The 26,639-nt window shown below is 45.0% G+C and overlaps 3 protein-coding genes across 8 annotated transcripts in view; 2 read left to right on the top strand and 1 right to left on the bottom strand.

The window, feature by feature from the left end:
• The window catches only part of LRRC43 (leucine rich repeat containing 43), a 37,792-nt gene extending 33,611 nt beyond the window's left edge, over positions 1-4,181 (top strand). For both annotated transcript variants that reach the window (XM_061602542.1, XM_061602541.1), the window contains one exon: positions 1,932-4,181. In XM_061602542.1, coding sequence (XP_061458526.1) covers positions 1,932-2,074 — 143 coding nt within the window. In that variant the 3' untranslated portion in view covers positions 2,075-4,181. The remainder of the gene's footprint in view (positions 1-1,931) is intronic.
• Positions 4,182-8,520: 4,339 nt separating this feature from the next.
• On the bottom strand, positions 8,521-25,235 carry DIABLO (diablo IAP-binding mitochondrial protein). Of its 5 annotated transcripts, none has more exons than XM_061602580.1 (7): positions 24,916-25,058; positions 24,296-24,413; positions 21,542-21,673; positions 21,332-21,442; positions 20,855-20,951; positions 18,476-18,588; positions 8,521-10,305 (listed from the first exon to the last, which is right to left on the bottom strand). In XM_061602580.1, the coding sequence occupies exons 1-7, from the start codon at positions 24,969-24,971 to the stop codon at positions 10,300-10,302; spliced, it is 633 nt and encodes a 210-aa protein (XP_061458564.1). In that variant the 5' UTR covers positions 24,972-25,058; the 3' UTR covers positions 8,521-10,299. The 5 variants fall into 5 exon arrangements, with proteins under 5 accessions (XP_061458564.1, XP_061458563.1, XP_061458562.1 ...); XM_061602579.1 differs by lacking the exon at positions 8,521-10,305 and adding an exon at positions 13,255-18,012 and having other exon boundaries at positions 24,916-25,060; XM_061602578.1 differs by lacking the exons at positions 8,521-10,305; positions 18,476-18,588; positions 24,916-25,058 and adding exons at positions 19,268-19,854; positions 25,070-25,235.
• B3GNT4 (UDP-GlcNAc:betaGal beta-1,3-N-acetylglucosaminyltransferase 4) lies at positions 13,902-15,173 on the top strand. Its single transcript, XM_061602576.1, has one exon. It carries the CDS (start codon positions 13,926-13,928, stop codon positions 15,018-15,020), a length of 1,095 nt encoding a protein of 364 aa, XP_061458560.1. The 5' UTR covers positions 13,902-13,925; the 3' UTR covers positions 15,021-15,173.
• Positions 25,236-26,639: the final 1,404 nt, after the last annotated feature.

Here is a 26,639-nt window from a genome sequence, read left to right as displayed (position 1 = left end):
TATGAAGCTCACAGCGCTGGGTTGCTCTGTGGTACTGGATGTTGATACAATATCTCTTCCTTCACCGCTGCCACCATTCAATACTATTTCTTCTTCAGCCTTGGTTACTCTGCCTCCCCCCTGGTCTGTGCCCCCCCCAGCTGAGGAATTAGGCTTTAAGTAAACCAAGAAAATATTTATTGATAACACTAAGAATAACAAGATTACTTATAGATTTCATTGACAAGCATATGGTTTCATATATGTTTCTCTTATGTTCCTAATTCCTACTATTTGCCTCAGAACTCCCAATCCAATATCTCAACAGCCACCTCTTACTCTCCACATCAACCCCCCTGTCCACAACCACCCTGTTCAACCCCCACCACAACTCAGCTGTCATCCTCTCATTTATACCTTCAGCCATTCAAACACACAGCCAATCATCATCCAGCATTCTACAGCCCATGTACTCCCCCTTCTCACTCACTCCACTTACCATATTTCCTATAATAAACCTGCACTTAACATATTTACATTACATTCACATACAGGAACATCACACCGACCACTTTATAATCTGCTCCAGAATTTTCTCAGGGATTGATGTTAGGCTGACTGGGTCTGTAGTTCCCAGGTTCCTCCTTTCTGCCCTTTTTGAAGACAGGGTCAACATTAGCCCTCCTCCAGTCATCCGGCACTTCACTTATCCTTTTTCTTCAATTCAACCATTCTTGAAGTTGTTAATAACAGTCGCTTTTTTAAAAAAGGACAGGCTAACCCCCTTCCTCCTTATCTTAAGTGCTAGACCCTAGTACCTTAGACATGTGCCGTTTCTCTCCCATTCACTTTACGTGAGACCTAATACTGGTCTTGATGCTCTTATAGTCCAATTAGTCCAATTTAAACACACACACACATAGAATCACAAAGTTGGAAGGGGCCTATAAGGCCACTGAGTCCAACCCCCTCCTTAACCCAGGAATCCAAATCAAAGCATACCCAACAGGTGCCTGTCCAGATGCCTCTTGAGTGCCTCCAGTGTTGGAGAGCCCACCACCTCCCAAGGTCATTGGTTCTGTGTCATACAGCTCTAACAGTTAGGAGGTTTTTCCTGATGTTCAGTTGAAATCGGGTTCCTGTAACTTGAGCCCATTATTCCATATCCTGCATTCTGGGATGATAGAGAAGAGATCCTGGCCCTCCTCTGTATGGCAACCTTTTAGGTACTTGAACAGTGCTATCATATCTCCCCTCAGTCTTCTTTTCTCAAGGCTAAACATGCCCAGTTCTTTCAGTCTCTCCTCATAGGGCTTTGTTTTAGTCACCTGATCATCCTTGTTGCCCTCCTCTGAACCTGTTCTAGTTTGTTTGTGTCTTTCTTAAAGTGTGGTATCCAGGACTAGATGCAGTAGTGAAGATGAGGGCTAACCAGTGCCAAATAGAGGGGAACCAATACTTCACATCATTTGGAAACTATACTTCTGTTAATGCAGCCTGAAATAGCATTTGCCTTTTTTGCAGCCACATCACACTTTTGGCTCATAATCAGCTTCCGATCAACAACAATCCCAAGATCCTTCTCACATGTAGTATTGCTGAGCCAAGTCTCAGCAAGACTTCTTGGGAACCTTAATCTTGTACCATGTGGGTCAGAGTTTCTTTCATGTGAACCTGCTATCCTCTCTCTCTCTCTCTCTCTCTCTCTCTCTCTCTCTCTCTCTCACTCACTCACTCACTCACTCAGCAATGCATATGTCCAGTAAACACAACAGTTGAAAATTTGCACCTTCTATTTTATGCTGGAGATAACCTAGAGTATGAAAGTTAAGGAAAGAGGTTTTACATGTTTTTATGTCCCTCAGGGGTCAGTTGTAAACATCTCACCCACCATCACCCGGATAGGAGGCTTAAGAGGTGTGACAGTACATTATTTTTCCTTCTTTTTGCAGGAAAGGGGAAAAAGAAGGACTCTCCTGAAGGGGCAGATATTCTTCAGAGCCAGCCAGCACCCCTTACAGTGGAATTCCAAATGGAACACATTAAATGGAAGTCTGCTTCACAAATCCTATTAAATCGCAAAGCATCAGAATAATTGCTTTGCAGGTAGCACAGGTTTTAGTCTTTTTAAAAGCATCAGGGTGAGGGGTGTGAATTCTCAAGACCTACGTCAGCCTGTTGTGTGGGGAGCTGAGGCTGTAGGCAGGGACTGTGGCACCAAAGGTGAGGCCAGTGCAAGGATGCATCTGTTTTGCCCATCTGCACCTTTGGCGCCTATATTACATATCTGCATCCTGGATCAGGAGCTCTACCATTTTGCTTTTCCTCTTGAGTGCTGGGAAATGAACGGAGGGTCACTTTCCTTTGGTTAGGAACACCAAAGACCTGGTGCCTTTGGAAAAAACAACAGCATTGTTTGCCAATGTTTTGAGGTCCAGATGCTGCACACGATCCAAAGGCAAATCCTCCTTTGTTTTGCCAGAGGCAAGAGGTTTGGGAGGGGGGATTTCAAAGGCAATGATCAGACCAGTGGAAGACAATGCTTTAATTGAGAGCAGTTGGTGTTTTCACCGCAGGCAAGGCTCTAAGTAGATAGAGGCAGCTTTTGAGCACAGTTATCTTTATGTTGTTGGAAGCCCCGGGTAACAGCAACAATGGAGAGATCCCAGGTGAAGGCCAACAGGTACACAGCACCTCCTCCCGTCTAGGTCTGTGTTGAGGCTCTCTGAACAGGAGCTAGGGAGCCTTATTTATACCCCATAGAGCCCCTGGACCTGGGTGCAGGTTTACACCTGTGACTGTAATAAGTTATACCTTTTGGGATGTTTTTCATGTGGGTCACATGCTTCTGCCTTTGTTTATCAATTCTGTTGGTCAGTGTCCTTGGGCTTTGTAGCAGCATGATTCACTGCACCTGCCTTGAAGATCATGTTCCCAGCCCTTAGCAGTGTGGGATGACATCTTAAACAGAGCTTCTCAGACTTATGTACTATTGTATATTACATAGGCAGGGTGAGAAAGCGTGCCAAAAGGACCACCTGGCTGGCGTGAGATAGGAGCATGGGGCAGGGGAACTGAGCATGCCATACTAAGCCTCCTTGTTACATCGAGATGTCTTGCGAGATATTTTCCCCTATACCCCTACCCCAATCCAAAAAGTTGTGAATGGATAAAGGTTCTTTCCCCCCACCCAGCAAGCCTTTTTGCTACCAAAATCCAAGATCAGTGTTAGTGGCCAAATCCTCCCGCCACCCCAACAGAGACTGTGAGATTATATCTTTGATGAGGCCATTGGTTTAAAGAGAATGTACCAATAGTAGTCTTTGATTTTCAGTTTAGCCTCTAAATTTTGCTAAGAACCAAGAAAGGAATTTCTAGTCCTCAATGAGCAGCCAATACAGGAATACCCCGCATTAACGCAATGGGTCCAGAGCGAGTACGTAAACCAAAAATGTATTTAAAGTGAAGCGCTACCTTTTTTCACTTGCGTCGCCACTGTGCCACCTCTCCTTCATGCGGAGCCTCAAAGCTCCGCGCTAAAGCCTCTGCTGCTGCGCTGCTGCGCCTCAGCTGATCACGATCGCACCTCCCAACTGATCACAATCGTGTCTCTTTCCACCCCCAATGCACCGAAAGAACAGGCCACAACCAAACGTTAAGTGTCCGTTCTTGCGAAGCAAGCGTACGTAAACAAGGGAATGGTGCTACTGAAAGTATGTCTGTACTCGCGAGTGTCCTTAAACTGAAGGTCCGTATAGCGGGGTATTCCTGTGTAGCCTTGTACCTCACTCTGGGGGATGTCTGAAGCATGAATATATGGACACCTGAAAACCTTCACTACTCGTGTATGTGTGCGTACGTGCATGCATTCCGTTCTTTATTTCTACTTGGAAAAACTTTACTGTTTACGGATGGAAGATCTCAACAATTTCATCTTCAAGCAACTGGCAGAACAAATTAAAAGTGGCTGGAGTTTCCCACACCAGTAAGTTTTATCACTGTAACTTGTGGGACAACTTTGGGCGTCCCATCTGGCTAGCAAGTTCCACAGAATATCTTTGTTTTGGTGAAAAATGCCCCTTAATCAACCTGGATTCTTTCCATTTATCACAAAGCAAGTTTCTAAACCTCATGGTTCCAGAGGAGCTCAGCAGTATCTGGAAGGAAACTGGTTGGGATGGAGCTTCTGAATCCAGTCCAAGTGCCCTATTGACTTACCTCTCTTCTCCTCCCCCCCACCATCGTGCCTCTCATGTTCTTAAGAAGATATTCTGTGTTCTGTTAAAGTCTCAACAGCACAACTGAAATAAATGTAACTGGGAATGTTTATGCAGTTTGCACCATTTATTTTGCAGCAGAAAATCTAAGCTTCCTTTGCATGTTACTGTATTTATATTGGTCTACATAGGCTGGTCAGTCCCTCCTTCCCCTGGAAACTGGCATATGCTCCCCACTTGCAAAATCAAACTGTAGGAAGTTTCCTCTGCACGCCCACAGCTATCAATTTTTTTCCTGTCAGCCACCTGTCTCAAGGTAATTGGCAGAACAGAAGGATGTAATATAGCCATCTTCCTTTCTCTTTCTCCTTTAGGCTCATCACTATTTCAGGCAAGTAGTGTGACCCCTGATTAAAGGAATCGCAGCTCATGAGTCACATGAGTTTAACAGTCCAGTTCTGTGAATGCTTAAGCCTAAGTAAGCACCTGTAGGATTGCAGACTTCCAGCTTAATCCTGTCCATGTTTACTCAGACGTTAATCCCATGAAATAGAGGGGTTAATGTGTACAGGACTGCACAAAGGTGTGTATTATACAGCCACAAGAGTGGCTATATGCTATAGTCAGCATGGATTTTTTGTATTCCGCAATGTTAAATTGAAAATAGGCCCCCATGCCATTCTGTTGCTTCCCATAAATCCATTTCAAAACTTATAGTCCTGAACTCAGAAACTCTTGCTTAACAACCCTCTAAATTTTCATGGTGATACACAAAACAGTCAAGAGAACCAGGAGTTCAAAGCGTAAAAAGAGAGAGAAAAACCAGAAATCTTTTGGACTTTTTCTGTCAGAGTTCTCATAATCTGCTGAAATTCATTAAAAATCAGCCATGTTCACAGAGTACCTGTAATCCTATTACGGAACTTGCCCCATATTCTGACCATCTTCTAAAGTTTAAAAGTTAAAAAAATGCCTGACTGATTTTTAATTAATTAAAGAAATTTGCCTTGAACTCAATGATAATGTTGGGCACGCTCAGTAAGAACCAACTGTCAGTGTTCTAAAAGCCAGACTCACAGCTGCTGGGCTTGCCTAATCAGGGGGTCACACCCACACCAGACTTTGATTTCACGTGAGACAGTCATGGCTTCCCTCAGAGAATCCTGGGAAGTGTAGTTTGTGAAGGGTGCTGAAAGGAGTCTCTTATTCCCCTGACAGAGCTCCAGTGGCCAGAGTGGTTTAACAGTCAGCCGCTCTGACTGAAGCTCTGTGAGTGGAACAGGGCATCTCCTAGCAACTCTCAGCACCCTTCACTAACTACACTTCCCAGGATTCTTTGGGAGAAGCCATGACTGCCTAAAGTGAAATAACAGTCTGGTGTGGATGTAATCAGGGACAGCTTTGGTTTAAATTTGGGTGGGAGGCTATGTGTGCCTGCTGTAGAATAAAAAGGTGGGGGAACCCCTGAAAAAGAACGATACTGTTCACAATGTTTTCCTTTTGGAAAGGAAAGGGGCTTCCCCTCTGTCCAGTGCCCACCCACCCAATCTCCCCTCCTCCTCCCCTCCCTGCCCCTCCGCTGGGTCAGTTTCACCTATCCTAAGCATGATTGCACAGGAGTAAATCCCACTGAACTCAATAAACATGCAAATGATCAAACCTGCCCTCCTCCCACCCTCCTGCCTGCTCCCTCCTCCCCTCTCCATTCCCTATGGTCAGTTTTACCTATCCTAGCAATGATTGCACAGGAGTAAATCCCATTGAATGTTTCATGGCCCACAGCAGATATTGGAGTGGTCATCCCAAATTACATATTTTTCTCTACTTACTCTTCATTGAGAGCCAGTGTGGTGTAGTGGTTAAGGTGTTGGACTGCAACCTGGGAGACCAGGGTTCGAATCCCCACACACCCACGCTCACAGGGTGACCTTGGGCCAGTCACTGCCTCTCAGCCTCACAGCGAGACAATGGTAAACCCCCTCTGAATACTGCTTACCATGAAAACCCTATTCATAAGGTCGTCATAAGTTGAAATCGACTTGAAGGCAGTACATCATCACTCTCCATTATCTTAGTCCTGCATAGATGCCCTTATGAGTACCCTGCACCGAGCAGAAACTATGAGCCAGGTGGGAAGTACTGGCATCTTGTAGAGGACACCCTCCCTCTTCCTAGGATGTATGAATTGTCCTGGCCCAGTGCAGATTTTGGAGTGGGCACCCCCAGTTACTTTTTTTGCTGTATGTTTTTGTCTATTTTGGTTGTGCAAATATGCCATTATTCGTGCCCTGTGCCCAGCAGAAGCTTTGGGGGGGGGGGCAGGAATCACTGGCATCTCATAAAGGACACTCCTTTCCAGGGGTATATGGTTTGTTCTGGCCCAGAGCAGATTGTAGGTTGGGCGTCCCCAGTTACTTTTTTTCCTGCATCTTTTTGTCCACTTTGGTTGTGCATAGATGCCCTTATCTGTGCCCTGCACCTAGCAAAAGCTCTGGGCCAGGTGGGACGCACTGGCACCTCATAGAATACACCCTCCCCTTTCCTGGGCTGTATGGTTTGTCCTCGCCCAGAGCAGAATGTGGGGTGGTCACCCCCAGTTACTTATTTTTTCCTGCCTCTTTTGGTCCATTTTAATAATAATAAAATAATAATAATAAATTTAATTTTTGTGTCGCCTATCTGGCCGAAACCACTCTAGGCGACGTACAACATTAAATTCAACAATACATAATAATACAATACATAATAAAATACAATGCAGTCAACAATAACCATTTTAAAAAGCGGCAGTACAGGGCCATCAATAGACAGTTTTAAAACAATATAAAGAAATTAGCCCACCCCGGGGATCCCAAAGGCCTGTCCAAAGTTTTGGTTGTGCGTAAATGGCATTATCCGTGCCCTGCGCCCAGTAGCTCTGGGTCAGGCGGGACGCACTGGCATGTTATAGAGGCCACTAGCTCCTTTCCTGGGGTGTATGATTTGTCCTGGCCCAGAGCAGCTTGTGGGGTGGGCACCCACAGTTACTTTTTAAAAATGATTTTATGACATCATTATGCATTTATGTCAATTTCAGAAGCCTGATTGAATAAATTTATTGTTGTTCTTGATGCGGAGAGTCCCCCAATCACAGTGATATATCATACAAGGTACCCCAACATATATTTTGGGGTTCAGAGACATGTTAACTTAGGCTTGATGTTGCTGTCAACTTTTCTTATTTTTTAGTGTGTTGAACTTTCAAGCATATCAGGAACTGGGAACTAGGAACCAACTTCAGCATCGTGGATCGTCCAGACCTGACCCTGCTTAGCTTCAGGAGGGTGCTGGCCTCAATTGCCTTCAGACCATAGCCTTTCATGCTGATCGGCTCCTAGGGACATCTGTTGTGGGAGAAGGCATTCACAAGGATCTCATTCTCAACTCAACAGCAAGAAGGGACTCGGCACTTCTGAATTTGCCACTACACTACTGGTTGGCTAGCATGCACATAAAGGCTGAGCTACTGCACCTTTTAGTTAAGCTCAGAAATCGTGTGTGTGTGTGTGTGTGATTTGGGGTCTGGGAAGGGAAAGGGATTGTTTCAGTCCGTTGAAAATTCAAAAGTGTCCCTCACTAATTCTCTATTCTGTGTATTTGTAGGGGGAGGGGGTCGGAGGTGAAAGCACAGAAGAAGGATGCATTGCTTAAATGCAATGGGAAAGGAGGTGTTTTGTGCATTGCCAACCACTCCCCAAGGCGCGCGTGCACTCGTACCCACAATATTCTACGGGGTTGAGGTGTCTCCTGCTGAGCGGGCTGCAGCCGGCGCGCGCCTCGACGGGCCCCGCAATCGCCATGGCAACCCCGGCCGGGCTCAGCAAAGGCACGCCCCCCCCCCCCCGCTGAATGGCTTCTCTTCGAGAAGCGGCGGTGGCGGCGATCCCCTCCCCCCACAGTGTCTGTGGGGCTCCGTGCAATTGCCGCAGAGCAGGGAGCGGGCGGGGACCTCGGTGGCGCCCACCCTTCTGGTTCAAGGCTTGGCGCTCGCGGCGCTGCCCGGCTCCGTCTTGGCCGCTGGCAAGGAGGAGGAGGCGGCGCCGGCGGGAAGGGGAGACGATCGCTTTTGTGGCTGCACCTCGCAAGCCCCGGGGGCTGCACCTTGCAAGGGCCGGACGGCAGGACGCGAGCCTCGGCGGCCCCGCGGCACGCCCAACCGAGCGGAGCGGCGGAGGCAAACGTTTCTCTCGGGCCAATGAAAGCAGAAGGCAGACAGGCGGCAAGGCGAGAGGTGGCAGCTTGGTCTGGCGTGGACTGGGGGAAAGATTAACCTGTTGGATTTCTGTCTGTCAGGCGGGTTGCTCCCGTTGTTGCTCGTGGTGACATTGCCCTCTATTTTCGTTATTTTTTCCTCTACAGGAATAGCTGGATTGTAGAATAGCCCCAGAAGGATTAGTTTTTAATTACAAGTCTTTTTTGGGGGGGGGGTAGAAGCAAGCCATCCAGGTGATGTGCAGAGACTTCCCTAGTCCTGTGTGTTAAGGTTTTTTTTTTACCCCCTCCTGTTCAAGATGCTGCCCTAGGCAGGCTCACTTGGGAAGAGCAAGCCCCGTTGCCATCAGTTGGGCTTACTATCTCTGAGGACGTTTAGGACATGTCTGGCTGTCTGCAAAAAGGTAAAACTGCTTTATCATGTGAGCCTATGCAGCGCGTGTCTACTCAGAAGCAAGGCCCGCTGAGTTCATTGGGGCTTGCTCCTAGGTAAGTGCGTGCACGTTTGCAGCCTTGAAATCTTTCATCTGCTTTGTACCGTAGGAAAAAAACAAAACCCTGGAAGGCAGGCCATTCTTCTTTCTGATTTACAGACAGAGGTTATTTATTATGATGCCGGAGCCCAAACAGCCTCCTTGCTTAGGAACGTAGGAAGGCGCCTTATACCCCGCCAGACCATTGGTCCATCTAGCTTGGTAACTGGCAGGGGCTGTCCAAGGTTTCAGATCCATGGTGCCTCCCAGCTGTACCTGGAGATAGCAGGGACCTTTAGCATTATGCAAAGCTGGTGCCCTGCCCCTGAGCTACAGCCTGTCCTCAAGCTACAGCGGGGATGTTTGGTTTGGGGTGGTCTTTGTGATGAAAACCCCCAAACTTCTTTATTTGGAAGTGTGCTAGCTGGTGTTGGCAAGGGGCCTCACACTTTGACTGCTTGGATGGAGACGATGGTGGGGCCTCTCATAGGGGACAGTCTCCCAGCTATGGGAACGGATGATCTGGGGCGGCCCAGAGTGTATCTTGGGTGCAGGGTGTGTGAATGCTCAGTTCTGTGTTCAGCCTGAATAAGCAGCTAAGAGCCACATGCAGCTTGCCTCTTGCCTCTTGCTGCCGGGCCACAATTTTGGAGTGGGCAGCTTGACCCTCCGCACGTTTATTCTTGTGTGAACCCCACTAAGCTCAAGGGGGCCTACTCCCAAGTAAACTTGACTAGAATTGCAGCCTGAAAACATTGAACCACTTTCCCCCAAAGTTGGTTACAAAATAGCTCCAGCGGTGAGAGCCTGCAAGCTCCCAGTGCCCTGCCCAGAAGGAGCAGTAAAATGTCAAAAACCAGGGATTGGCAGAAATTCATGCCTCTGCATGCAATAGCGGAAGTCCAGCGAGTCCGTGTGTTAAGGCAGCCTTCTAGGTCTCAAGGAAATGGACTGTTTCTTTTTGCTTCTGATATTTTTTGGGGAAAGCAAATACTAACAGCAACATCCTAGAGAGCCAGTGTGGTGTAGTGGTTAAGGTGCTGGACTACAACCTGGGAGACCAGGGTTCGAATCCCCACACAGCCATGAAGCTCACTGGGTGACCTTGGGCCAGTCACTGCCTCCCAGACTCGGAGGAAGGCAATGGTAAACCCCCTCTGAATACCGCTTACCATGAAAACCCTACTCATAGGGTCACTGTAAGTCCGGATCGACTTGAAGGCAGTCCATTTCCAACAGCAACATCCTAGATCTCCAAGCCCTCTCCTGCAAAACTAGCTCAGCTCTTTGAAAGTCTTGCTACTTGGAGATGTGGTGCAGGAAGAAAGGGAGCTCAGTGGCAGAGGTTGCCACACGGAAGGTGCTGGGTTCCATTCTTGTCATCTCTGCTTAAAAGAGGCACATAGCAAATGGTGAGGAAGGAACATAAGACGTGGTATAAGAGCCCTGCTGGATAAGGGCCCAACATCCTTTTCTCGCAGTGGCGAGCTACAAGATCCTAGAGAGCTGCTGCCTGTCAGAGTAGACAAGAGGCCTAGATGGACAAGTGGTTTAACAGCTCCTCTTTCTCTGCTCAACACACCTTTGCGATCTTAACCGTGCCTCTACTCAGACAGAAGTCCTGCTGAGTTCAGTGGGGCATGCTCCCAGGTAAGGGGGTTTAGGATTGCAGCCTGAGGGTCATTCCACTTGCGTTCCTGCAAGAAAGGGCCTGGGGAGGGGCATTGCTAGGTGTTTAAAAGCCATGGGGCACATGGCTAGTGCACAAATTTGCATGTGCTAATTTGTGCAAATAGATGCAAATGTAGGCTGAGTCAGTTGGGGACCAAACCTAACTCTTGCTAACATGGATTACTCTGACCTATGGGAAGCCGGGGGATTTTCTGGGCCCAGTTCACTCTGTGCGCCCTTCACTCCTCTCCATCTGTTGGCAAGACCTGCTGCCTACATGCATATTATCAAGACTAAAGCAAGCTTTGTCCAAAATCGAACGTGCACTGTTCTGTCCAGAGCTTGGAAGTAACTAGTTACAAGCAACGAACTACTTGTAATTCATTACTTTTTTGAGTAACGTGTGGGTAATTCCTTTACATTTTGATTGTAATAGAACTAGGAGTAATTTTACTACTTTTGTGGAGTAATTGTAACGTTTCCAGAATTACTTTTGGGCATTACTTGGGGGGAGCAGGGGAAGTCTTCTGCTCCTCTGATTTGTGGATGAAAATCATGTTCCTCAAACTGGGCTTCTGTGCAGTGTCGCTCTTTCCTCATGCTCTGTGGATGGGTAGGAGGCGACGAGGGAGGAGGCAGTGAGTGAGACGGGGTGGAGTGGAGAAAACAATTATTTTAAAAAACAGATAGTGGTGAAGAATGGAGTGGAGGGAAAAAGGATCCAGAGGTCAAGAACATGGATAAAGGAGGAGAAGGAGGCAGCAGCAGAATGGAGATAAAGAACCGTGGAGGTGAAAGATGACAACGCATGTGTTTGTGTGTTTGTGTGAATACTGTGTTTGTACTTGGCATACAAAGTGGCCTCTACCACCCTCTGGCTACTGTGCTGCATTTGCAGTATTTTAACTTTTTTGCATCTCAGGGGATCCCTCCCCACCACCATTGCTATCTTATGAATTAAAATAATTATTCTACTACCTCTGTATGTGTTTGTTTATTTTTAATGTTGTTTTAGGCTACTTAGATGTACAGCAGCCAAGGCCAGCACCTTGTAGGCGGTTTTTTAAAGTAACTGAAATGTAATTGTAGTGATTACTTTGGAGGAAAAGTAAAGTAATCAGTTACTTTCAGAGCAATTGTAATGGTAATTACTACTTTTTTGGGGCCATGTAACTTATTACTTTTTAAAAGTAATCTTCCAAGCTCTGGTTCTGTCTCTGTCTCTCATGCCGATGCACACATTCAGCTCTTGCCTCTGGGCAAACGAAGGGTCTGGCTGGATGTTGCTGGCTTTGCAGTGGGCCTAGCCACCCTGCAAGCATTTTTTCCCCAATTTTTAAAAAGAGGCAGAGGTTCTGGGGCCCAGGCACAGAAGATTCAGGTCTCCACCCCCCAATCGGCCATCACCTGACACCGCCCCTGGTTTTTAGGTCAGCTGCTAGATTCACAGTGTTGATGCCTCTTTCTGCGCCACTCCAGCAATCCCTGCTGGGGCTCTTTGCTGCTGCGTTGCACATCACAAAATCTTAAGTTTCTAATTGAAGGCTGCTTGTAAACGATGCTAGTTGTGGCTTTTCTTGGCTGCTGCTCATCAACAGATTTACTGGCTGCCTAGTTTCACAATGAGACGTTTGTGTGCACCGCAGCTGGTCTGTGCGGTTGAAGAGAACTTGTGCCTTGCCGGGCCTGCCAAGGGAGGCCTTCCCTTCAACCCAGGGTCCTTATTCCTTGCACTCAGAAAGCTGAAAACCCGAAGTTCTGTTAAAGGGCATGTTGCCTGTTTCCTCCTCTTTGTGTTCTGAATTTCCAACAGCTTCGTCAGTCCGTTTGCAACTTTAAACTCAGGAGGACTTGGTGCCGCCGGTATCAAATTTAATCAGCAAAGGTTGAGAGAGCTGGGCAGCCTTTACATGCCTTTATTCTGATGCTCGGGGAGTGGGGGAGGATGACAGACAAAATGTCAGCGATTTAGAAAGGAGCATTGTTGTGGCAATTGTGGGGGAGGGGGAACGAGTGAGTTTGAGACAGTGCAGATTACAGGAGCATTACTGCAGCGCACAGATGGAGCTCTTGTGCAAGTAAGCTTTCCCACTGCCATAGTTTCTCAGGCCCACTTGTACCACGAGGGTATATTATTCACATGCACAGGAACGGCATGTGTGCACAGGGCCTCCAGCACACACAGAGCCCCAGTTTTGATACAGCTGTCTACATGCTTTCAAATGTATCTTTTTACAGTCAGTAAAATTTGCTCTTTTGTGTGGTGGTGGGTGGGTTGGAATCTGAAACCTGAGTGAAGCCAGTTAGTCATGTTGGATTGCACACCATCAATGCCTATTATAGCAATGCTGAGGAATTGTGCGCTAGCAAAAAACAAAAGGAAGGCAATTGCGAACCAAATCCCCTCGATTTATAAGGGTGTGGCTGGTAACAACTAGGTCTGCAATGTTTAATTGATTGATCAGTAGATTAATTCATTGGCTCCCAAAGTTTTTTTCCCCACGGACCACTTGAAAATTGCTGAAGTTCTTGACGGACCACTCAGTGTTTTTTCTGCCAGATATAGCAATTGTAACATGCTGTGCTAGATGCTGTATGATTAATTGATTTTAATGCTTCTTTTATTCTATTACAATTCGAGTTGTTATTCCACAGAATTCAAATTGTAATACAATACAATACAATTAAAAGCAATAAAAGAAGCAATAAAAATGACATCAATGTGAGCATTTCATGCACTGGATGTACCCTCGCCCGTCTTCAATTCACAAATATGCCGTGGACCACCTGAATGAAGCTTGCAGACCACTGGTGGTCCGTGGAGCACACTTTGGGAACCCTTGGATGAATAAATATTTTAAAACTTTTAACTGACTTCAAAGAGGCCCCCAATTAATTTGTAGCAGATTTGAAATATATATCATTTTTAAAATGCCAGTACATGTAAACTTTATTCGGCAAGCACCAAGGTTTTTATCTTCAGTAAGAGGGAACTGCCTCCTCTAAGATGATGCTGGCCTCTTACCACCTAGAAAACCAAAGAGGAGTGTGCTTTTGCTCCAGAATTAGTTTTATCCATATGCAAATTGGCGCAGATTTGATTAGTTAATTGGCTAAAACTCATACTATTTATTGACTACAATTTTCATAATTGGGGAAACAGACCAAGTAATCAGTTGCAGGGTTATTTCTTTGTGTCAAGGCGTGTTTCCGTAATATTTCACACTGAATAGACTGTGCACTCACTTTCATAACTTATATGGAGCATGTGGAAAAGCAACCTAATGGCGATCTCTTCACCATACAGGTGTTCAGTCTTCCTGCAGTGGTTGAGATGCAGCCCAGGATAAGAAGATTCTCAGTGTACATCTTGCCAGCTTTCTTGCTTGCATGCTTGGTATACTTAAAGAGAGACTCCAAGTCAGTTGTGTCTTCAGCAAGCAGAGAACTGCACAAGCCAAATCAGAAGCAAACCATCAGGGTTCCTGAACAGGTGGAATCAAGCAAATGCTTGCCAGACCTCACTGTTGCCAATTCCTCCACCTCCCTCCCTGAGGTTCACCGTGTTTTCTTAGCATACAAACACTGCCGGAACTTCTCCACTTTGCTCAAACCCTCTAGATGTGACGCAGAGACCTTCCTCCTGTTGGCTATCAAGTCTGCCTCTGTGAACATCGACCGCCGTGCGGCCATCAGGAACACATGGGGGAAGGAAACCGTCATTGGTGGCAAACTGGTGAGGCGGCTGTTCCTGCTTGGCCGCTCCGAGGTCAAAGTTCGGTCTCACTCCCTCTACCAGCTTTTGGTCTACGAAAGCCTGGAGTTCGACGACATCCTCCAGTGGGGTTTTGTGGACAACTTCTTCAACCTGACTCTGAAGGAGCTGCATTTCCTTCGCTGGGTAGGGGAGGATTGCCCCCACGCCCGTTTTGTGCTGAAAGGAGACGATGACGTCTTTGTGAACACATACAATATCGTGGAGTTCCTTAAACATCAGGACCCCGACAAGGATCTTTTTGCGGGGGACGTCATCAGCAAAGCCCGGCCCATCAGGAACACCAACACCAAGTATTTCATCCCAGAGTCAATGTATCCAGCCCCCTTCTATCCAAAGTACGCTGGCGGCGGTGGTTACGTCATGTCCCGGCTGACAGTGCAACGGCTGCAGGTGACGGTTGAGGACACTGAGTTGTTCCCTATAGACGACGTCTTTGTTGGGATGTGCTTGGCCAAAATGGGGGTAACCCCGACACACCATCCTGGCTTTAAGACCTTTGGAATCCAGAGGCCCTTTAATCCATTTGATCCCTGCCTGTACAAAGAACTGATGATTATACACAAACTGAACCCGACGGAGCTCTGGGTCATGTGGACGTTGCTGAAAGACGACAGCCTCAGATGTGCCGTGTCAGTAACTCAGAAACTATAGGATAATTTTGATGTGTCTGGAGCATTAAAATAACGGGGCTGAGACTTTGACAGGAGCTGACTTAAGCGGATGTTATTAACAGATACCTTTTTTAAAAAATGCTGTTTACGGTAGAATAATTTTATTGCACTCATTCTTTTTTCCTAAAATTGTTCACAGGTGTCCCCAAAAGTTAGCAATGCTCCGAGGCAGTGGCTAGGGGGCATACGGGAAGAGGGGCTTGCTTTCATGCCCTTCCCTGTGGCCTCATCTCTGATGGGTCTTTGGGCTGATCCGGCCAGGCTCTTCTTGTGTACTAGAGTCGTCGTCTTGGTTCTGGTTCTGTTGCTTTCGATACCAGTCGCACCAGCTGCCTTGCCTCACTGAGTGGTTTTGGGAACAGGATTTAAAATTAAGCAGTGGCCCCAGGTAGGGCATGACCCTTTCAAAGTGAAGTCCCATGAACATTGGCACTTGACTCTTGTCCTTGAAATTAGTGGAAGTGCTTCATTTTGGTTGGATTTATCATCGAACGTTATCCCAAGCAGAGAACAAAACCTCAGCTGGAAGACGACTTGAAAAACATTTTTAAGAAGTATGTATTTTCTCTACTTAAGCACCATGGTCAGAAGTAAAGCAGCTAGTGGAATAGGTTCTGCAGTCTTTGTAAACTTGACAGTGGTGAAGGTGTAAAGCCTTAATCATCAATTCAAATGTTCATGGGGAAGATTGGCTTCAGGGCGTGGTCTGAAGGCACATAAAGCGAAGCAGGCTTGGGCCCGTTCGGCACCTGGGCGATGAGGCTGTCAAAGGCTACCAGCCACAATTTCTATGTTCTCTAGCCACTGAAGGAATATGCCTCTGAATACTCTGCTTGGAATTGCAGATGGGAGGAGCCCTGTTGCACTCAGGTCCGGCTTGCAGATTTCCCATGGTGCATCTGGTTGGCCACTGTGAGAACAGGATGCTGGACTACATGGGCCACTGTCTCTTTTTATGAGACCACTAGGGGACCTAGCCACCCTGGGTTCCATAATGTGTGTGCGCGTGTTTGTAAAACAACATGAGCATAAAACCAGGGTGTGTCTTCTAACCTGCCACTGAAGCGTGTCTCCACTACAGTTTCAAACCTATTTTAACAACTGTCATGGCTTCCAGGCTAGGGATCCTGGGAATGATTTGGGTGTGCTCGTAAAACTACAGTTCCCAGAGTTCTTAGGGAGACGGGAGATGACCCATGGCAGTCCAACTGGTTGGTTAAAGTGTGTAGCATTGCTAGACCAGTGGGGTCTCCCCTTACAGTAGCAAGTTGCCTTGCCCTCGGTAGAAAATCATGGATGTTTTGGGCTGTCCTCCAAAGTCAGAGACTGCACTTGATCAGAGTACAAAACAGCCTTTCCAACTCTACGCCCTCCAGATGTTGGCACTCCCATTAGCCACAGCCAGTGGGACCAATGGTTAAGGATGGGGGGTTGTAGTCCAACATCTGGAGGGGACCAGCTTGGAGAGGGCTGTTTTACTGGTCCACAGTAGCTAGACTCTTTTAAGATAGAAACCCTTGAATATTATTTTCTGGGAACCTGTGTGCTAACCTCTCTCAAGTGGCCTTTACACTGTTAGTCACCATGCTATAATAAATGTATATATTGCACAGTACATGTATGTGTACATCACACTTAACCAGTAGCCATACTGTGTTTTGTTGGGGTTTTATAGCTACATTTCACTAGTCATGTTTTTCACTGGCATTTGGGCAGGAAACAAACTGTTTGAGGTGGGGGATACTGGTCAGTGAAGTACTACAAAAACCCTCAACTCACTCACTTTCCACCAAAGCTGAATTAATTCTTGGGAAAATTACACACTTTGAACTGCCGTGTGACAACAGAGAAGAATGAATGTAAGACATAAGCGGCAAGTAAAGATTTTGCGAGATTGCAGGGAGATAGGGAATAGAAAATGTGCAATGCAGCCCTGTGGATAGCCACAGGCTGACCACCTGTGATAGGTATGAATAGTCTTCAAGCAATTGGCACGGAGATGTTTGTAAATTGGAAAAAGCATTTATTCTTCTCAATCCCCCCCCTCCTTTTGACTGTCATTGCCATAAATTATTTACCTAAGTACATGGTAGGTGAACAGGCTAGTAGAAACGTTAATGGACAGGCATGTTTCCTGGAGTTATTTGCAAGGCTGACATACTGTTCTCCAAAAAGGAAAAGGTGCCCTCAAAAACCAGAAATCCAAATGGATAGTTGCTGAAAAGATCTACGAGTGGAACTAAAAACTTTTTTAAAAAACCAACTGTGTGGATTTTTTTGTTTAGTAAGCTGATGTAACATTTATGCTTCCCTAAAGCTTGGGGAGACAGAATATTAAAATTAGTTAGCAGTCTCCTATGACAGGTTTCTCTTCCTTGGAGATGTATAGATGTGATATTTTAGCAATTAGTTGGCATGTGGGGCTATAATTGTAGCAAGGGATTGGCATTGATGGTGGAATGGAAAAGGAGGGAAAGAGGTATTTGTGTGTGTACACTAAGCCTGTTTAATTTAAGTGTGTGCAAAGGTGGCAGCAAGAAATGAAAGATGGTAGCTTGAAGGTAGTGCCTTGTGTGCAAATGTTTCAGCTGGCCACTGAAAGCGACTTGCCTTTCCAAAGAACCCATGCATTACCTTCTGTAAGTATTTCATTTTGGCATGGTTTGGTTCAAATGGTATTTCCAAAGACTGACCTTCAGTTTGAGCCAAATAAAACCCACGTCTATCAGTGCCATTGCTTATCAATTTGCTTATCAATGGTTCCTTCTCAAACTGGGAGGAGGTAACAAGTGGGCTACCGCAGGGCTCAGTGATGGGCCTAGCGCTCTTCAACATTTTTATTAGTGACTTGGATGAGGAGATACAGGGAACACTTATCAAATTTGAAGATGATACAAAATTGGGAGGGATAGCTAATACCTGGGAAGACAGAGACACAATTCAAAAGGATCTTGATAGACTGGAGCATTGGGCTGAAAACAGAATGAAATTTAACAAGGATAAGTACAAAGTTGTACAACTAGAAAAAAGAAACCACGTGCAGTTATAAGATGGGGATACTTGGCTCAGCAATACTACATGCGAAACGGATCTTGGGATTGTTGTTGATCACAAGGTGAACATGAGCCAATGGTGTGATGTGACTACAAAAAAGGCAAATGCTATTTCAGGCTACATTAACAGAAGTAGTTTCCAAATCATGTGACATATTAGTTCTCCTCTATTTGGTACTGGTTAGCCCTCATCTTGAGTACTGCATCCGGTTCTGGATACCACACTTTAAGAAGGATGCAGACAAACTGGAACGGGTTCAGAGGAGGGCAACGTGGATGATCAGAGGACTAGAAACAAAGCCCCATGAGGAGAGACTGAAAGAACTGGGCATGTTTAGCCTTGAGAAGACTAAGGAGAGAGATGATAGCACTCTTCAAGTACCTGAAAGGTTGTCATACAGAGGGCCATGATGTCGATCATCCCAGAGTTCAGGACACAGAATAATGGGTTCAAGTTGCAGGAAGCCAGGTTTTGATGGAACATCAGGAAAAAACCTAAGAGTTAAAGCAGTACGACAATGGAACCAATGACCGAGGGAAGTGGTGGGCTCTCCAATGAAGGAGGCCTTCAAGAGGCAGCTGGACAGGCACCTGTTGGGTATGTTTTAATTTGGATTCCCAAATTAAGCAGGGGTTTGGACTCAATGGCCTTATAGGCCCCTTCCAATTCTATTTTGTCAGCTCCAAGCTATAGAAGTAGGCTGGGTTTAAAATGCAGTTTTGTTACAGGGTTACATCTATCCCTGTAAGGCAGCAGTCCTAAATACAGTTGCCAGATAGTCATTTATAGGACTGCACTAGCAGCTGCTTCTCAATCACTTGTCTCTAAAGATGCCTCATAATGGTGGGAGCTGGTCTGTCCTTTTCACTCCATAGAGCTGGAGCAATAGCTGCCTCCCATTGCTGGATGCAGCTGTCTGCTTGGGTGATTGCAGCTCATCCCTGCCTGAGTGGGACACCTGCCTGGCCTGCACAACCCCTTATGGAGGATTTACTTTCAGTTACAATGAGAAAGAACTTTAGCTAACTTTTATTTTTAAAAACATTTTCACTAGCAGTTGCCAAAGTTCACATAATTAGAAAAGAAACCACGCGCACACAAGTGACATTTAATCCTCCAGAATGACTTTCTGGCAACTTATTCTTGACTTTTCTGGTACAATAATTGAAGGCATGACTTCATTTCCTTTAATCCCCACGTAAATATTTTTCATACGAAAAAAACAAAGCCCTTTTGCAATGGAAGGTACAATTAGTTCCAGGCTTTTGGGAGTTTGAGGACCCGTTACTGAATCATCTTCATTAGCCATTCTAATAATAGAGCTCAACAGGCAGGAACGCGCCTCTCGGCTGGCTGTTTTCACATTTGCATAGCTGTGATTTAAAAAGAAAAACTTCCCCACAGATCAGTAACGCAACTTTCAAGGGCCACGACTTGCAGCCAACTGGCTGGTAGAGCAATGATGCCCTTCTGCATTTCAGTTTAGTGCCTCCTTCCCCCACGAAGCAGCTGAGTAGTGGTAAAAGCCTCAAGGCTAGCCACACGTCAGTCTTCGCGAAGGTAGGCCTCCTCCGCTTTCCCCATGTTGGCTTGTCGACTGGCTGGCAGCGAAGGTTCCTCTTCCTTCAGTTTCATGAGCTCCTCAGTTTGAGCTTCAGCCAGTTTAGTCTCGGCCTTCTGCGACAGCTGCCGCACTTCTTGCACTTGGGTTTTTACCAGCTGAATGTGATTATGCGTTGACATGGAGGCTTGATCGGCCCCTGAGAAAGTAACGTTGAAATCAACAGTTTTGCACCACAATCCCAGGCAAACATGCAAGGGTGCTGACAGGTGTGTGTCTATTACATTCACATTATGGAAGACGTAACTGTCATGTAGTAAAGAAATGAGAAGGTGGCTAGGACTGGGGAGGGCAGCTATGAGAGAACTAGAAAAGGTCCTCAAATGCAAAGATGCATCACTGAACACCAAAGTCAGGATCATTCAGACCATGGTATTTCCAATCTCTATGTATGGATGTGAAAGCCGGACAGTGAAAAAAGTGGTAAGAGAAAAAACTCATTTGAAATGGGGTGTTGGAGGAGAGGTTTGCACTGTGGACTGTGAAAAAGACAAATAATTGGGTGTTAGAGCAAATTAAACTAGAACTATCAGTAGAGGCTAAAATGATGAAACTGAGGTTATCCTACTTTGGACACATAATGAGAAGACATGATTCACTAGAAAAGACAACTATGTTGGGAATAACAGAAGGGAGTAGAAAAAGAGGAAGACCAAACAAGAGATAGACTGATTCTATAAAGGAAGCCACAGACCTGAATACAAGATCTGAACAGGGTGGTTTATAACAGATGCTACTGGAGGTTGCTGATTCATAGGGTTGCCATAAGTCATAATAGACTTGAAGGAACATAATACACAACTGTCGTGTAACAACATGAAGCCATGCTTGGTGGCAAATGTAGACTTTGATTGAATTTGATGTGGGCATGAGTGTGCAAACCATATTCTCTTAAAATCTCCAGTTGGCTTTTAGAAACCAGGGGGAGTTTAACCATTTGGAGGGGAGTCTTCTACAGGGGAAACCCAACCCCCCAAATTAGGCATGTAAATCCAATATGCATACATTCCTTGGACCAAAGCTTTTGGGAGACAATTCAAATAAATACGTCCTCTGCTAAGATGCACGCACTACAAGGAGGACAACATGACAAAGCTATTGTACATTTGATGATGGGGATATCCTTCAGTGAATACTACCTGATTGGTATGCTGCTTCTGCTGCCATCTCTGAAAGGCGCAAGGCAGTCATCCACCTGGATTCTAACTTCAGGTACTCTTGCTGCTTTGCAGTCATCTAATTAAGGCCAAAAGCCACATCGAGACTGTTAGAAACATCATCCGAACTTGCTTGTATTCACCACAAATAAATTTTATAAGCAGATTAAATAAGGAAACAAACTTCTCATTTGGCACACTTTCAACATGGTTTACAATTGCTTTCATTTCACGTTACAACTGCACATCACATCACAGTTTAGCATGTCCTCCTATTTTTTTTTTTTAACAGAGCAGAGTTTCAACTTGCTATTTGCCATGATTATTAGCACATCAGAACAGAGCAAGGAATTAGAAACCAGGCCTCACTGGTCCAAATCCAGAATTCCCTGATGCTGGAACATTCTGGCTCTTGAAAGGCAAGATGCCCTGGGCCCAAATTTCTTGCTGATTCCTTACCTCTACTCGAGCACCAATGATCACCTGCCAAACTGCATCCTCCTCACTGGAATTCATTTTCCCAATAAGGTGTGTGTATTTCTGGTACAGTGACACCAAGGTGTAAACTGCCTGTAATGGGAGACAAACCGTACTCAGGTGGTACCCAGTTAACTAAACATTTGTATTATGCCACAGAATTCAGAACTTCAAAGACAAAGAACATCTTACCGCTGTATACTCTGTTAGGGCATCAATTAACGCATAGGTTGTTTGAGAGAGAAGGGTACCAGTACTATCAGTTACTAAAGACACAGCTCTTCTGATCAAGGCTTCATTGCTAAGCAAACTTGGATCATGTTTCTGAAAGACAAATACTATGCCTTAGGTTGCTTTGTAAAATAATGGCTCTTCAAAATCTGGAGAAGGGGAAACCATGCACACCATTGCCAGCAAAACAAATAAATGCCAGGAGATGTCACTATTAACTTTTTAAAAAAACATTTTTTATATATTGATTTATATGTGTAAACTAGCTGGCTGTACAGATGTTTAAATGTTTTGTTAATGTGAGCTGATAGGGGTTCCCCCCTCTTTTTTCTTTCCCCCTTTTTTCTTAATAAAATCACATTAAAAATCAATAAAAACAAAAATATTTTATTAGAATAACAGTGAGTACAATAACACAACAAAAATAAATATGTATTAATACAAAGGTACATAAATGTGTAAATTTATATAAAATGATATCACCATGACAATGCTTAACAGAAAAAATACATAAATAAAAGTAAATATCTAGTGATTGAAAATTAGTACAATGCTGTCAAATCCTTATAAAAATTCTAATAAAAATATTTGACGTTTTCTTGTATTTTATTCTAATACATACTGAAAAATTCCACTATTCAATATACTATCAAACTTCAACCTGTCTTCCTTGTTCTAACTTGGTCAATTTTATCTTATGTCCAATGTCCTCCACCTATGCTATCCACTCATGCAAAGCCAGAGTACTTGGGTTTTTTCTATTTATTACTAATAGCTATCTGGGTAGCTGTCAACAGATCTATTGCCAGTTCTCTATTTTCTGGTAAAACTAAATCCTTGAAACTAAACAAAATAACTAGAAAATTCATTGGCAAAACATAACTAGTAATTACTTCTATTTCATGAACTACAATCATCCAGATTATTATAATTTTTGGACAGGATCAAAATATATGCTGCACACCTGTGGTTCTAGTATTACAGCTCCAACAGAAACTCAGGGCCCCTATAAATATGATTGAGCTTTAATGGGGTTTAAACATCAATGGAAGATTACTTTTTAAAAGCTTTCCTTCAAACTAATACTAATAGTTGGATATAGAACACCTTTCCATACCTAGTTCCAAGTATCTGGTGATAGATCAGTCCCCAGAACTTGCTCCTATTTAGTTTGGTAACTAAATGGCACTGCTTGCATTTGAGTTTTCTCCAGCTGAATGTGGTTAGGTGGTTGACATGGAGGCTTGATCATTGTAACTAAAGATTTTCCTGGATCATAACAAAGGTCCAGCATGTGGTTTCTCACAGAAATCAAACGGGACATCTAGAGGCACACTTTGAATCTGGAGGCTGATGGTTAATAGCCACTAACAGACCTGTTCTCTGTTAATTTATATAATCCCCTTTTTAAGCTAATGGCCATCATAAACGCTTTATGTGGCAGCAAATCCCATACATCAACTATGCACTGCATGAAGAAGCTTTTTCTTTTACCCATCTTGAAGCTATGGCCAGTCAGTTTCACTGGATGGCTCCAAATTGAGTATTATTTCATGAGAGAGGGAGGAAAAAGGCCGGGGATAATCCATGGCTTTAGGAAAAGTCATCACTCTAACATTTATTTAGTGCTTTTAGAGTACAAAAAACCCCTCCAAACCTCATCTAATAGCCCTGTAAAGTAGATTAGCCATCCGGAGCGCTTCATTTTTTAAAAAAACCCTTTTAAAGTCCAATGAAATTAATTAATTCAGAAGTGTTATTGGATTCTCTCTAGCATTACTAGGATCCTTATAAGATATATCTGGGCCTTCTCCGTAGTGGCTCCCCAACTGGAGAACACCAACTTGAGGTCCATCTGGTACCATCTTGAGCTCAGTTCAATTGCTAACTTTGCTGTGTAACAATAAAGTAGGAATGGGGAAACTAGTGCTCCACCTGTTGCTGGACTCCCAACTCCTATCAGCCACAGCCGGCATGGGTAAGGGATGACGAAAACAGTTTGACAACATCTGGAGAGCCACAGGTTCCCCATCCCAGTTCTGTGTTTCAGAATTGTCATTTATTGTTTTATCTACTTGTGTTTTATTAATGTATTATTTTAAATGTATTCTTGTACTCTGCTCTAAGATCAGTTTTATATAGGGTGGGTAATAAATAAATAACAAAGAATTGATAAAGAAATAAAATATGATCACCCAAAACAACTCTGTTTACAGAGTTTTATCATTAAAAATAGTCAAACAAATCACTGTAGACTCCTTTAAACATGTTATTTCATGGTGCCACTCAATTCTACAGTGGGCTGAATATAAGGAAAGCCAAATGTTGTGATTTCTCAGTGAATTACATGGAAAAAATAAAGCAGCAACAAACAATATCTTAAAATCTGGGAGCTGTACAGTTATCAATAAGGAACCAACAGTCTGAAAAGACACCATGAGGGCAGGAACACAGAAGCATAAGGGAGAAAGAAGGGGAGGCTGAGCATAGAGGTTCATTTTCAGATACTGTTTAAACAGCTGCAAATGCAGAGATGCAGGTATCTGGAGGCAGGGACTGTAGTAAGAAGTAAGATGACAGAAAGGTTGGAGTTGTAAAACAAAGCAAAGAAAAAGTTTCCCCAAGAAATAAGAGATGAGAATACCAAACAATTTAAAATTCAAATAATAGTTTGTATCCTGGCATTATAAGCAAGTTGTATTTTTCGAAGGTTACCTGTGTAATAGGAATTGCAGACAAGGCTACTCCAAAACCCAGTGCTGCCACTTTGTTCCATGGTCTCCTCAATCCCGATACACGAGTCTTCCCACTTGCCACGACTGGAAAACTGCATCTAGAGGGGGAAAACTATCCATCTTAGATACATGCGCAACCACCTGTGTGCATTCTGGAAGACAAAACAGTGTGGGTCCACTATAACAGCTTACAGTCCCCTGGTTTTAAGAGGCAGGGTGTCAGGAAACTGAGCAGGGGCTTCCTTACACATGGCATTGAAAATTTTCTTATTAAGGGAGAGCAGCCGCTATCCCATCTCGGATTAAGGCTGTAACCCATTTTCATAGATGAGTAAGCCAGCTATTTTATGCGATACATTTGAAGATGCAGATGTTTATTTCTTTATTTAAAATATTTCTAGTTCACCCTTCAGAACACTGATCTCAGGAAGGGGATACAATGCAGCCAAAATAACCCAATTAAGTTTATCTTAAGAGTTGATAGTTATAAACAAACAAAAAGAGCCAATGAAAATCACAATTGTTGCAGTTATGAGACAGATTTGCCCAGCGAGCTTCAGTTTTGTACTTATTAGGTTTTCATATCAACAATTGACTAACGCGTTATGGAACGGGCCAGTATCCATAGGAGGAAATTCGCTTCGGGGAGGCGTCATTCAGGAAGGAAATTGAGGCAAAAGGCACGACAGGCCTTTTCACAGAAGGAACTGGTGGGTGGCGAAGAGAAATGAAAGAAGCTGATTTCCAGAGATACCTAAAGAGAGCGTAGCAGCTCCGCAACCACCGGCTACTCCCAGCCGCCGCCATCTTGGTTCACTGTTGGTCGAGGCGCGGCGGAAATGACGTCAGGGCCGATGACTAATGGACGATGTAACCACCCACACCACTCTCCTCTATGGAAACGTTCCGGTTACGCCCCTCCTCCACTTCAGGTCTCCAGTTTCTGCGCCGTCGTCCTGGCCACGCCCGCTTGGTTTGTCAGGGGGTTTCGTTTCCACATAGCGACAGTGCAGCAGCAACACGTTGCCAACAAGCCGTCGCCTTTCGTTAATGGTCATTTCTGGCCTAGAACGGAACTGGTTGTGTTTACGACCGTCCAAAGCACAGAGGAGGGCGTAGGTGGGACGCACCATAGAGATGCGGAGGTGTAGAGCGGCACCCTCTGTGCTCTCTCCTCCCGCCCTTGCTTTGGGCAGTGGCACCAGTCCTTCCTGGAGGACCGAACCCAGAAGGTGGTACTGGGGGACTCCTGCTCAACCCCTTGGCTATTGACCTATGGGGTCCCTCAGGGTTCAGTTTTGTCCCCCATGTTATTTAACAGCTACGTGAAACCGCTGGGAGAGGTTGTCCGGGGTTTTGGGGTTTGGTGCCATCAGTATACTGATGACACTCAACTCTGTTTCTCTTTTCCACCTGAAGCCAAGGAAGCCATACAGGTGCTAAACCAGTGTCTGGCATCAGTGATGGACTGTTGACAAGTTGAGATTAAATCCTGACGAAACAGAGGGCAGATCAGGGAATAGGGATTCAACCAGTGCTGGATGGGGTCGCACTCCCCCTGAAGTCTCAGGTTCGCAGTTTGGGTGTACTCCTGGACTCAGCTTTGAATTTGGAGGCCCAGATTACTGCTGTATCCAGGAGCGCATTTGCCCAATTAAAACTGGTGCGCCAGCTGCGCCCGTTCCTGGAGCTGCCTGATCTGACTAGGGTGATGCATGCCTTGGTTACATCCTGCTTAGACTACTGTAATGCGCTCTACGTGGGGCTGCCTTTGAAGACTGTTCGGAAACTTAAATTGGTACAAAGAGCTGCAGCCAGAGTGCTAACTGGGGCTGGTTACAGGGACCATACAACCCCCCTGTTATAACAGCTCCACTGGCTGCCAGTTTTGTTTCCGGTCACAATTCAAAGTGCTGGTTTTGACCTACAAAGCCCTATACGGCTCAGGTCCAGGTTATTTGACAGATCGTATCTCCCTACATGAATCTGTCTGGGATTTGAGATCTTCAGGTGAGGCCCTTCTTGTGCTCCCCACACCTTCGCAAGTACATATGACGCGGACACGAGATAGGGCCTTTTCGGTGGCCGCCCCTAGGTTGTGGAACTCCCTTCCGAGTGAGGTGCGATTAGCTCCCTCCTTGCCGTCCTTCCGGCGACAAGTAAAGACTTTTATTTCAACGGGCATTTGGGATAGAGAACGACCAGGATTAAGTGTCATAGGATTGGTGATATATTATATATTACATGATTTTATTATTTTAAATATTTTAATATTTTATTATTTTAAATTGTCTGCTGGTTTTAACGTATGTTTTATGGTTTTA

The sequence above is a fragment of the Rhineura floridana genome, chromosome 19 (assembly GCF_030035675.1).
Source record: "Rhineura floridana isolate rRhiFlo1 chromosome 19, rRhiFlo1.hap2, whole genome shotgun sequence".
NCBI classification, from domain to species: domain Eukaryota; kingdom Metazoa; phylum Chordata; class Lepidosauria; order Squamata; family Rhineuridae; genus Rhineura; species Rhineura floridana.
The sequence above is the reverse complement of the archived record's forward strand: the minus strand, read 5'-3'. Positions and strand labels throughout refer to the sequence as shown.

Bases quoted from the DNA above. Each gene is read 5' to 3' on its own strand.
- DIABLO (XM_061602577.1), bottom strand. From the start codon at position 24,971: ATGACGCCTCCCCGAAGCGAATTTCCTCCTATGGATACTGGCCCGTTC. The intron at 20,952-21,331 runs GTAAGGAATCAG...GGCCTTAATTAG, and splicing joins TCATTGGTGCTCGAGTAGAG to ATGACTGCAAAGCAGCAAGA. The intron at 19,855-20,854 runs GTAGTATTCACT...TTACTTTCTCAG, and splicing joins AGAAGCAGCATACCAATCAG to GGGCCGATCAAGCCTCCATG.
- B3GNT4 (XM_061602576.1), top strand. From the start codon at position 13,926: ATGCAGCCCAGGATAAGAAGATTCTCAGTGTACATCTTGCCAGCTTTC.